At 44.0% G+C, this 11,627-nt stretch overlaps 1 protein-coding gene across 1 annotated transcript; it reads left to right on the top strand.

Moving 5' to 3' along the window:
* Window positions 1-374: 374 nt before the first annotated feature.
* Window positions 375-11,382, top strand: ZBTB2 (zinc finger and BTB domain containing 2). Its single transcript, XM_010840824.1, has 2 exons — window positions 375-2,563; window positions 8,611-11,382. Exons 1-2 carry the CDS (start codon window positions 2,391-2,393, stop codon window positions 9,980-9,982), a joined length of 1,545 nt encoding a protein of 514 aa, XP_010839126.1. The 5' UTR covers window positions 375-2,390; the 3' UTR covers window positions 9,983-11,382.
* Window positions 11,383-11,627: the final 245 nt, after the last annotated feature.

The following is an 11,627-nucleotide window of genomic DNA, read 5'->3' as shown; positions in this document are numbered from 1 at the left end:
GTTATTTTGCCATCTGTGTATCCTCTTCGGTGCAATGTCACTTCAAGTCTTTTTCCCATTTTCTAATTCAATTGTTTTTGTACTATTGAGTTTTGAGAATTCTTTGTATATTCTTGATATTAGTCCTTTATCAAATTTTTTTCTCCTAGTCTTTGGCTTACCTTTTCATCCTATTACCAGGGTCTTCTTCAGAACAACAGATTTTAATTTTTCTTGTTGTTATTTAGTTGTTGTGTCCAACTCTTTGGGACCCCATGTACTGTAGCCCACCAGGCTCCTCTGTCCATGGGGTTTCCCAGGCAAGGATACTGAAGTTAGTTGCCATTTCCTTCTCCAGGGGAGCTTCCCGACCCAGGGATTATACCAGAGTTTTTTGTGTTGGCAGGCACTTTCTTTACTACTGAGCCCCTCTGGGAAGCCCTTTTAATTTTTATGAAGTCCAGTTTATCAATTTATCCTTTTATAGGCTGTATGTTTGATGAATCCTAGAGCCTCTTTAAATTTTGTCCCATGTTTTTCCTCAAAAGTTATAGTTTGGTGTTTTCCATCTGAATCTGTGATGCATTTTGAGTTATTTTTATGTAAGATATGAGACAGATTAAAATTCTTTTTCTTTCTGTTTTCCTTTTGCTTTCTTTTTCGTCTATGAGAGTCTATTGGATCCCACAGCATTTTTGAAAATTGTTCTTTCTCCACTGAATTATTTTTGTGCCTTTGTCAAAGATCTACTCTACATATTTCCGTGGGTCTACACCTGAGTTCTGTTCCACTGATCTGTGTGTTTATCCCTCTGTCAGTGCCGTGCAGCCTTGAATACTATAGCTCTGTAACACCTCTCAAAATTAGACTGATTCCTCCCGCTTTATTCCTCTTTTTAAGCACTGTTTTAGCTATCCTAGTTTCTTTGCCTTTACATAAACACTTTAAAGTACTCTCGTCTGTATCTACAAAAAAAGTCTTGCTGGGATTTTGATAAGAATTATAGCAAAGCCATATATCAATATAGAAAACTGATTTATATTATGTCTTCCTAAACATGTCTACATGTCTTCCTACAGCGTGTCTCTTCATTTATTTAGATCTTTGATTTCTTTCATGAGCCTTTTCCAATTTTCAGTATACAAGTCCTATACATGTTTTGTTAGATTAACATTTATGTATTTCATTTTTTTGTAATTGTAAATGATTTATTTCTAATAAATAAATTTGTGTCCACATGTTCAGCATTAGTATATAGAATTACAATTGACCTATATGTTTATCTTGTATTCTGTGGCATGACAAAAGTCATTTAATAGTTCCAGGAGGTTTGGTAGATACTTTGAGATTTCCTATGTAAAAGTCATGTCATCTGCAAATAGGGACAATTTTATCTCTTCCTTTCCTGTCTGTAAGCCTTTTATTTCCTTGCTTGCTTTATTGTGCTGGCTAAAACAATTACATTGAATAGTATACTGTATTGGATAGTGGGAACAGACATCCTTGCCTTGTCCTCAACTGTAAGGAGAAAGCGTTTGCTCTTTCTCACCATTAACTGTGTTATTAAGTATAATGTTGATGTATGTGTGCTCGGCTTTTATGAATGCTATTTGCCCATGGGAAGGAGCAGTTTCCTGATGCAATGTACTCGCTCCCCCAGAAGCAGTTCCCTTGATACAGTTAGACTGAGGCTATGTGGTTTGCTGGAGTGAAGGAGGAATAATGAACTTAGAATTTTGAAGATTCAGATCTAAATTTTGACTCCCCACCCCGCCCCCCACCATCTGACCAGATGGCCCTGGCTAACTACTTACCCTTCTCGAAGCCCATTTCCTCCTCCACAAAAGAGGGAGAAGAGCACCTGTCCTGTGTCCTAACCCTTGAGGAATAAGGGATGTGGGGGTTATTAGAGCCCTGCCAAGGCTTCCCTGTCTACACAGCAGGAGCTGGAGTATTGCCCAGACTTACTGAGATCTTTCTGTCTTACTCTGCTGTGCCCCGACCAGCACCTTAATTTACTCATCTCTCTGGAAGGTTTGACAACTTCTAATGGATCATTAGAATTTGCATTTGAAATCTTAAACTCAAAGACCAAAGACCCAGAAATGTTTGCTGTCTGGCAGGCTGACTATTCAAGTCCGGCTCCTGGTTCCCACACTTAAACCATCTGTATAAACTCGGGCAAAGCATGCAGTCCCCGAATTCCCCATCAGTTTCATCATCTGTAAGATGGGAGAAATGATGGAACTACTTGCCAGGGCTGTTGTGAAGACTGAATTTATATCACATTTCTAACAGTGCCTGACCTATTAGCCGTGATCATTACTGTTGGTGACTATAAGGACACATACTGATTTGTGAACCACCTTTCTTAAAAAAAAAAATTGTTTGCCTTGCAGATTTTTTAAAAAATGGATTTGGCCAACCATGGACTTATTCTCCTGCAACAGTTAAACGCTCAGCGAGAGTTTGGTTTCCTGTGTGACTGCACGGTTGCCATCGGCGATGTGTACTTCAAGGCACACAAATCAGTTCTTGCTTCATTCTCCAATTACTTTAAGATGTTGTTTGTCCATCAGACCAGGTAACTAACGTGGTTGATAATAATCTAATGACTGTAGCCTCTGACCTTCCACGGCCCTCTTTCCCACTGAACCTGTTCTTTGCCCTCATCAGGACTATGGTTCTCATGACCTCTCCCTAGGCTCCCAGTCCCTCGTGACCTCACCTGCCTCAGGGAGCCCCTCCACCTCCAATCAGCCGCACTGGGGCTCCCCCGGCCCAGTCCAGATCAGCAGCCTGGGGTCCACTAGGAAAGCAGCGTCCTCCTGCAGCCCTGCCCTGAGTCTCCCCTTCCCCCTACCCACAATTGGACTTTGAGTATTTATCTTTAGTCTCCTAATGAGAAGCTTGACAGCATGAATTCCCACCGTGTCCTTCTTTTCTCCCCTAAAATGACTCCATCTCCTTATTTTTTTTCTCCCCATCTGTCCTGTCTTCGAGAAAAGAGCCCCTGGTTTCTAAGGAAGATGATCCTCCTGCTGCCCTCGTGTTCCCAGGTTCGCCGTAGTTTCTATTCTGCATTTTTCATTTTTAACTGGTACCCTCCCAGGCATCCCCGAGTCTGTGAAGGCTCAGCACTTCGGCGACACTGCTGTCACCTGCCTGGTGGTGCTGCTTCTCCTTGTTGCACTGTGAAAGTTCTTCAGAGGGTGACCTATGGCCTCACTTCCCCACTCCTCATCCTGCACTCTTTGTCTCCACGGGGACTGCGGTTTCCATGCCATCGCCCCACGGCCCTCATTTCTCCCAAGGTCACCTCTTCATCAGAACCCCGCCGTCCTCCCAGTCACTGTTGCCCGTGTCCTCTGCAGCATTTGCGCCTGTTTCCTTCCTTCTTCAGGGTTGTCGTCTGCATTTTGATGACTCTGAATCCCCCTTGTTCTTCTGCCTTCTCCACAGGCGCCTCCTGCAGTTTTGGTGAGTTGAGTCTCCTCGCTGCTCTCTCTGCCTCTCCTGACGGGCGCTTCTCTTTTCCTGGACCTTGCCTGTACTGGAAACCAGTTCACAGCCCTGGCCTTGCTCTTTCTCTGTCTCCAGAACTCTTTATTTCCCTAGGCCCCAAGCTGTCTGCTGGACATCTAGAATTAAATATCCTCTTTTATCTCATTTTGCATGACTACAGCTGAATTAAGTCTGCCCAGAAGTGCCTCTGGCTTCTCTTTTATTTTTTCATCTTCAAGTAACCCATACTTAAAGTCTCTCTAAAACTGCCCCCAAATCATGTTTTCTTCACAATTACCTTTCACATTCGTTTTTTCTTTCGCTTTTCAATTCCTTTTCCTAATCATTTTCCATATTACTATCAGATTAATATTCCTAAGCACTGCTTTGATTGGCATGTGCCTTTGTTCCAGAACCTATCAGATTGTGTTATTCTTTTGATTGGAAACCTTAGAGGACACTCATCACATGTCAAAGTAGCGCACAGATTCTTCTTTCTGTCTTTCAAGGCCCAGCAGGCAGGGAGCCTGACCTCCTTCCAGCCAGTTTCTGAAGGCACCCCCTCAGGACAGTCCATCCCCCACTGGAACCACACTTTGTTGGCCTTTGCCCACTCCCTGAGCCATAGTCCGTGGCTGTAGGTCATCTCCATGACCCCCACCCCCACCCCTCCAACAATCAAGTGAGCTGAAATGATCAGGCAATCAGTCTTTTCCTCTCTTAACCTCTCAGAGCACTTTATTCAAAGCCATTTTGTAAGAGCAACACATTTCCCCTTTGTTGTTGTTACTTATGTCCTTGCCTCCCTTCCTTGTTTGTAAGATGCTGGAGGGCATTCTACAAATGTTTTGAAAGTCACAGCCTGTAGTTCACGGATTTGTGTATAATAGCCACTTGATAGATGTCTGCAGGAGCAGAATGGGTGGTTAATAGGATTAATGGCAGGTGGAGGTTGCTTTATCTTTGGACCCTAAGGACGCCCCCTGTTCCTTTATTGCTAATGGATACCGGAAGTCTCAACACAGTGAATTAAACTGTCTTGCCAAGGGGCTGGTTTGCATTTTGAGGAATAAAAGAATACAATGTAATGATTTTTAAATAGATGCAGGAAACTGACTATAAGTGTAGTTACTCAGTCACTAAGTCCTATTTGACTCTTTGTGATCCCAAGGAAGTGTAAGTGTAGAGCAGTGAGCAAATACCATTCTAACAAAGGAATGTGGTATCCGGCCGAAGTTTAAGCAGCAGTGTGTTATTGCCCCGGAGCTGGCATGTACTGTTTGCGAAGGGAGAATGCTTAGGCAAAGACCAGAGCCCTGCTTTTAACTGCTGACTGCTGTAGAGATGCTGAAGTTGAAGCTCCAATACTTTGGCCACCTGATGCAAAGAACCGACTCAATGGAAAAAACCCTGATGCTGGAAAGATTGAAGGCAGGAGGAGAAGAGGGTGACAGAGAATGAGATGGTTAGATAGCATCACTGACCCAATAGACATGAAGTGGAGCAAACTCCGGAAGATACTGGAAGACAGGGGAGCCTGCGGTGCTGCAGTCCATGGGGTCACAAAAAGTCGGACGTGACTTAGCAACTGAACAACAGCAGCAACTGTAGGGAGACCAAGAATAGTTTTTCACACAGAGAGTGTTTTATGTCTGCAGTTACCACTAGATGTCTCTGCTTTATGGATGCTTCCTAAGAATAACTTCTGATAGCTTCTCACATTACTTTTTTTAAAACATTATTTTTAAATCCTTATTTTCAAAGTCTTTTAAGCCCATCCTTTACTTTTTAAAGGGTCTAGTGAAGGAAAGATTAAAAATGTAAATGACTGTGAAAGTTTTTAGGAAGGGCTTGTAGCTTGTGCAAAAATTGTGTTTTTCCTCCATAAAAGTGTTACGTCCAACATACACCTGCAAACTAAACCACTTATGTGTAAGTATATTGTAGACAGCAGTTTCCTTCCCCAAAGCCTGGGACATGACCAGAGTGGCCTCGAGCAAGCCGAGCAATTTGACAGGAGGTCTGGCTGCCTGGGAGGGATAGCCATGGAGGACACTGATGGCTGGAATGTGACATAAGGAGCTTTTTAAAATAACTTTTTAAGTGTCTTGAGTGTGTCTATGTGCTTCTGCTTTAGGAAAAAAAAGATGAAGATGAACAAATCAAAATAAATTGGTGTCTGGAAACCTCCCCGGGCCCTGGGTGCTGACCGCAAACCCCAGGGCCCCACTGCTTTCTGCCTGGGGCTCCTCACCTGTCCCCCGGGAGTTTTTCCTCCCTGTAAGCCTGGCTGAAGTGTGGATGGGGCCTCCCCAACCCCATCCCTTCTTTGCCCTCAGAAATTGCACAAAGTTCATTAAAATTTGAGAGGCTTACTAACCAGTCACCTCCATTCACAGTCAATAGACAGAGGACAACTCAACTTATACAATAACCAGTAAGGGGAAATAATAAAATTTACAACAGAGTTTTTCTGGAAAGGGACCCCGCTAGGGATTTACTTTTCATGGAGGCTGAAAAATCTAGCCAGGCTTGGGATTTCCGCCCTTCCTTTTTCTTTGGCATGGAGGCAGGGGGACTCACCATCCTTCCTCCTGACTGAAGGAACATTCCATCCCCACAGATGGTAACATTCCCCGGTGTCTGGGCGGTAGAGAATTCTGATCCGGGAGGCATGGGTTCAAGCTGGGGACAGGAAGATCCCCTGGAAGAGGAAATGGCAACCCACTCCAGTATTCTTGCCTGGAGAATCCCATGGACAGAGAGGATCCCAGCGGGCTACAGTCCATGGGGTCATAAAGAGTCCGACATGACTGAGCAACTGAACACACAAGTCCCCACAGAACAAAAGGCGCCCTTTGGGCTCCTGGGGGTGATTTGCATCTTTCAAGGCCTGTGGCTTCCCATTCTCTAGCCTCTGCCTGGCCCTGGAAAGATTCCCCGCCAGTTCAGTCTTCAGTGCGGAGTTGACTGTTTACATTATGAAAGTTTTCTTCACCATACCAAATCCCTGAAGGTTTATTTTGAATATTGAATTTCACTAGGGCATCTCAATATGTTCGACTGTACACAGAATATTGTTGGCATTTACCTTGGCTTAAAGGAAAGGACCACCTGCACTGGCATTCCTATTTAAAGGAATATAAATAATTGAAAGGACTATAAAAAAGTCTCCAAATAAAGACATGAGTGATCTGTGTGTTTTTAAAAACAGTCACAAAAACTCTTTCCCTTTCTGTTGTCAAAGGGGTACTAGTTTATGCTTGATCTTTGCTTATAAAGAATATATTCTATAAAGCCTTCTATACTCTATAGTCAGACATTTTACACATGATTATTTGTATGCAGGCATCTTGAAATTTATACACATTGATGGTAATACAGTAATTATTCAAGTATATTTTAACACAATTAGCTTTAAAAGCCATTTAATAGTCACTTGCCTCCCCCTTTTTTTAACAGAATAAAATACTAAATTTAGAAGAGATTATGCTGTTACTATTTTAGCATATTGGAAAATACTTACAATAAATAGCTAAAGGACCCAAGAAGAGTCATAATAGTAATAAGTGGTATAATGAAAAATGATTATAAATTCTAAAAGCATTCAAGGCAGATGTCTTTGAGGTTGAAAAATGCATTGTCAGTAGAATATACTCATTCAGTAGGTGACAGCACTTACACCTCATGTAGATCTTTATCTCTCATCGATTTATGGTGATGTGTCAGGTTTTATTTACTGATGATTTAGGGAGGGTTCTCGGGAGCTTTTATTACTGCTTGAATCTGCACTCTGTTTCTAGGATGATGCAGACACTGAAGTCTGCAAGTTAGACCATTAGTTTGGCCACAACTCCTTTTGGTACCTTATATAAGCCACTGAACTTTGGGGAATCTCGGTTTCCATATCAATCATCATTCCAGATCTTCCTCTTCTACACAGGATTGTTTTAATGGTCCAAAGAATCTTGGTGTCTTGGCTTAGAAGTTAGACTCAAATTTAAGTCCCACCACTTACTAACACTGATACTGAGCAAAGTATAAATCCCTTTGAGCCTCAACTCCTTCTTATCTGTAAAGGTGAATTGTTGAGTCACTCAGTTGTGTCTCACTGTTTGAGACCTGGTGGATTGTAGCCCACCAGGCTCCTCTGTCCATGGGATTTCCCAGGCAAGAATATTGGAGTGGGTTGCCATTTCCTTCTCCAGGGGATCTTCCTCGCCCAGGGATTGAAGCTGAGTCTCCTGCGTTGGCAGGCGGATTCTTTACCACTGTGCCACTTGGGAAGCTCTAAAATGCAAATTAATGGCAATTCAATGAGAAAATGCCTATAAATCCCAGCTGCAGTTCCAATGATGAGGATGATTGTATTTGATAAACAACTGAGTTGTCCCATAACTGCTTTTCATGCAATCCAGCGATACTGGGATGGTGATCAGACTCCACTGGAGCTGGAATGTGGCTCGCCTTCCTGATTATTCCCAGGTCTGCTGCACTCTGCCCTTCGTGCTGGAGAGATCAGAGGGGTTCAGAGCAGGGACAGGAGATTTAGTTTTTCTTACTTTTGTGGTCTTGCTCTTAGGCACCAGTCTAACCCCCCTACGTTATGTTGTGTGACTCTTAATCTTAAAAGATCTGTTGCGCTCCAGATGGCATTGAATCAATATAAAGTCCTAGACATTTAGCTGAAAGATATGCACATCAGGGATTCTTAACCATTTACTGGGTCATGGGCCACTCAACAATGGATCCTCTCCATAAAATACAGTTGTTTATAAATGATACAATTTTACATAGGTTACTAGGAGAAAGACTACTTCAAGAGTCTATGAGTTAAGATACCATATTTCTTTAACATGAATTACCCTTTCTCGGTCCTTTAAAATATCTTTATTGTATTCCTGTCTGTTCTATTAAGAAACCTATAAGTTTTAGAATTAAATTGCATACGTTCCCATTGAACACCCTTTTGAGTGTTCCAGTTCATGAAACTCACAGTAAGATATGGGAGATGGGTCTTGTTTCATTTGCCTCCGTAAGAGCCCTCCTGGTTTTTCTCTCGGGTTTTCTGGAATCACTTGAGTCACTGACTGACATCCACTGAGACTTTTCTCTTGTCTCTTTCAGTGAGTGTGTCCGCTTGAAACCCACCGACATCCAGCCGGACATCTTCAGCTATCTCCTGCACCTCATGTACACAGGGAAGATGGCGCCGCAGCTGATCGACCCGGTGCGGCTGGAGCAGGGCATCAAGTTTCTGCACGCTTACCCGCTGATCCAGGAGGCCAGCCTGGCCAGCCAAGGAGCCTTTTCTCATCCCGACCAAGTTTTCCCACTGGCGTCATCCTTGTACGGCATTCAGATCGCAGATCACCAGCTAAGACAAGCCACCAAGATCACCTCGGCGCCTGAGAAACTTGGCCGAGAGCCACGGCCGCAGGCAACCCGGATGAGCCAGGAGCAGGGGCCCGAGGCCTCCCAGCTCTCCCAGCTGCCCTCCAACCTGAGCCAGGTGAACCGGACACATATGACCCCCTCAGACCCACTGCAGACCTCGCTGTCGCCCGACCTCGTCTCCACGCCCGTTCCTCCCCCGCCCCCCGGGGAGGAAACCAACCTGGAAGCCTCCTCTTCGGACGAGCAGCCCGCGCCCCTCACCATCGCCCACGTCAAGCCGAGCATCATGAAGAGGAACGGCAGCTTCCCCAAGTACTACGCCTGCCACCTGTGCGGGCGGCGCTTCACGCTGCGGAGCAGCCTGCGGGAGCACCTCCAGATTCACACGGGGGTCCCCTTCACAGCCAGCCAGCCTGGCGAGAGCCGCGTGCCCCTGTCCCTGTGCAGCAACGCGGCGGACCTCGGCAAAGATGCCATGGAAGTGCCAGAGGCTGGCATCATCAGCGACAGCGAGCTCCAGCACATTTCGGACTCGCCCATCATCGATGGGCAGCCGCACTCGGAGACGCCGCCGCCCTCGGACATCGCGGACATTGACAACCTGGAGCAGGCGGACCAGGAGCGGGAGGTCAAGCGGCGCAAGTACGAGTGCACCATTTGCGGCCGCAAGTTCATCCAGAAAAGCCACTGGCGGGAGCACATGTACATCCACACCGGGAAGCCTTTCAAATGCAGCACGTGCGACAAGAGCTTCTGCAGGGCCAACCAGGCGGCCCGCCACGTGTGCCTCAACCAGAGCATCGACACCTACACCATGGTGGACAAACAGACTCTGGAGCTCTGCACCTTTGAGGAAGGCAGCCAGATGGACAACATGTTGGTACAGACGAACAAACCCTACAAATGCAACTTGTGTGACAAAACGTTCTCCACTCCCAACGAGGTGGTTAAACATTCATGCCAAAACCAGAACTCAGACGTGTTCGCCCTGGAGGAGGGGCGGTCCATTCTCCTGGGCAGTGGGGACTCCGAAGTGACGGAACCCGACCACCCGGTGTTGGCTTCCATCAAAAAGGAACAGGAAACAGTGTTGTTAGACTGAATGTTACTTATCTTTTTAAAAACTCATTTTTACAAAGACTCTCTTACTTCCCTTCCCCCAATTCAGAACTCTTGTTCTCCATGGCATGATACAGAGAGGTCCCGGCCCCATTCCCCGCACCCCTCCTGCCCCGTCCCCAGCCCCTCCTCTTAAAGGCTCTGTGCATTATAAACCTGGAACATATTTCTTTAATTCAGGGGATATTGGAAAGATAATGGTCAGTAGTACTTATAAGCTCATAGACTTGGAGAAGTTTTAGATGATTTAAAAACCTACTTGGAACTAATGAAGGGTATATAACATAACAAAATAACTCCAATGCAATTTGGCAAGCTAAAATTATGACTTTCCCTGGGTAATAAGTCTCCCTTCTCAGAAAGACAATGTCTGAAAAATACAGCATGCTTCTTAGAGATACAGTGGGGCTCTGTAACTATGCAAAATCTAGAGGTGTGGGGAAACTTCAAACCCAAGAAAACATTCTTAGTAGCTATCCTCCAGGTGTCTTATTTCAGAATGCATCCTTTGAGATTATGTCCAGTTAGGAAAAATCATTAGTTGAGAAATCTACTTGAACAAAACACAAAAGAGAAAAAGTAATAATGTGATGGCAATCTTAATTTTTGGGTAAAACATGACAAGCTGTGGGTCTGTGTGTTTGGAAGAGAAAATGCGTGGATACTTGCTGTAAACAGGTGAATTAATGCACATGCCTTATCTAATTGCTGGCTTTTTTCAAAGCTGAATAACAACAAAATATGTGTTTCAGTTTCCAACAAATTTCTTGGTGGTTTTAAAAATCAGACTTGAAAGTACCATTCTATAGATTGTCTTTCTGAATAGAAAACAATATGCCATTCTAGCAGTTGCCAGTGGTAAATTTGTTTTTAGCACCAGTCAACTGCTTTTAAATCAGTGTGAGTATGCAGGGGTCGGGGAGAGATACAAGAATATGCATCTTACAGGGAAAGTTGTGAGCAAATGTAGGAACTTTAATGACTTTAAATGTTAATGCTGATAGTTACTGGCAACATTCACTGAAGCATCAAAAATGGCAGAGAAAAATCAGGACAAAAAATTGCTGTTTGGGAAAAAGCTTAATTTTGATGTTTAGTCTCCCATTAAAAAAAAAAAAAAAACCTGAAATTTCCTCCATTGGCCTGAAAGCCGTAAAAGTTGTCCATTAATCTTCCTTTAGGCCAATAACAGAATGGTCTCACAGGATAAAACAGGAGCCAGAAATAAGGACCGAAGGGGAAAGGGAAGAACAGTTAATAACTGTGCTGTATGTGTATGTTAAAAACTGAATATCCCGTCATCCTACTTCATGTATAGTTGCGTTCTAAGATTTGTAAAGTTTTTATACATACTTTCATTGAATAAACATTTGATTAAATGGGTATATGATTTTATCTCTGTATTACTTTGTCTGCCAAAAAAAGAGGCAGGAAGGGTGATTAGAGAACATTGCCCAAGTCACTTTATTGCTGTATCTCCTCTTGTACCTGCTGAACTCTGGGCAAATTCCCCTAACCTGGGGGGTACCTTTTCTATTTGTAAAATGAAGACAGTAACTGCACTGGATCATAAAACTGTGAGAATCAAACGAGTAAACAATATAAGAAGAAGCTATGAAGAGTCAAAA

Source organism: Bison bison, unplaced genomic scaffold, assembly GCF_000754665.1.
Source record: "Bison bison bison isolate TAMUID 2011002044 unplaced genomic scaffold, Bison_UMD1.0 scf7180017864148, whole genome shotgun sequence".
Taxonomy (NCBI): Eukaryota; Metazoa; Chordata; class Mammalia; order Artiodactyla; family Bovidae; genus Bison; species Bison bison.
The sequence above is the reverse complement of the archived record's forward strand: the minus strand, read 5'-3'. Positions and strand labels throughout refer to the sequence as shown.

Excerpts from the sequence above, each read along its gene's own strand:
- ZBTB2 (XM_010840824.1), top strand. The coding sequence starts at position 2,391 with ATGGATTTGGCCAACCATGGACTTATTCTCCTGCAACAGTTAAACGCT. Across the intron at positions 2,564-8,610 it reads TTGTTTGTCCATCAGACCAG|TGAGTGTGTCCGCTTGAAAC; the intron begins GTAACTAACGTG and ends TGTCTCTTTCAG.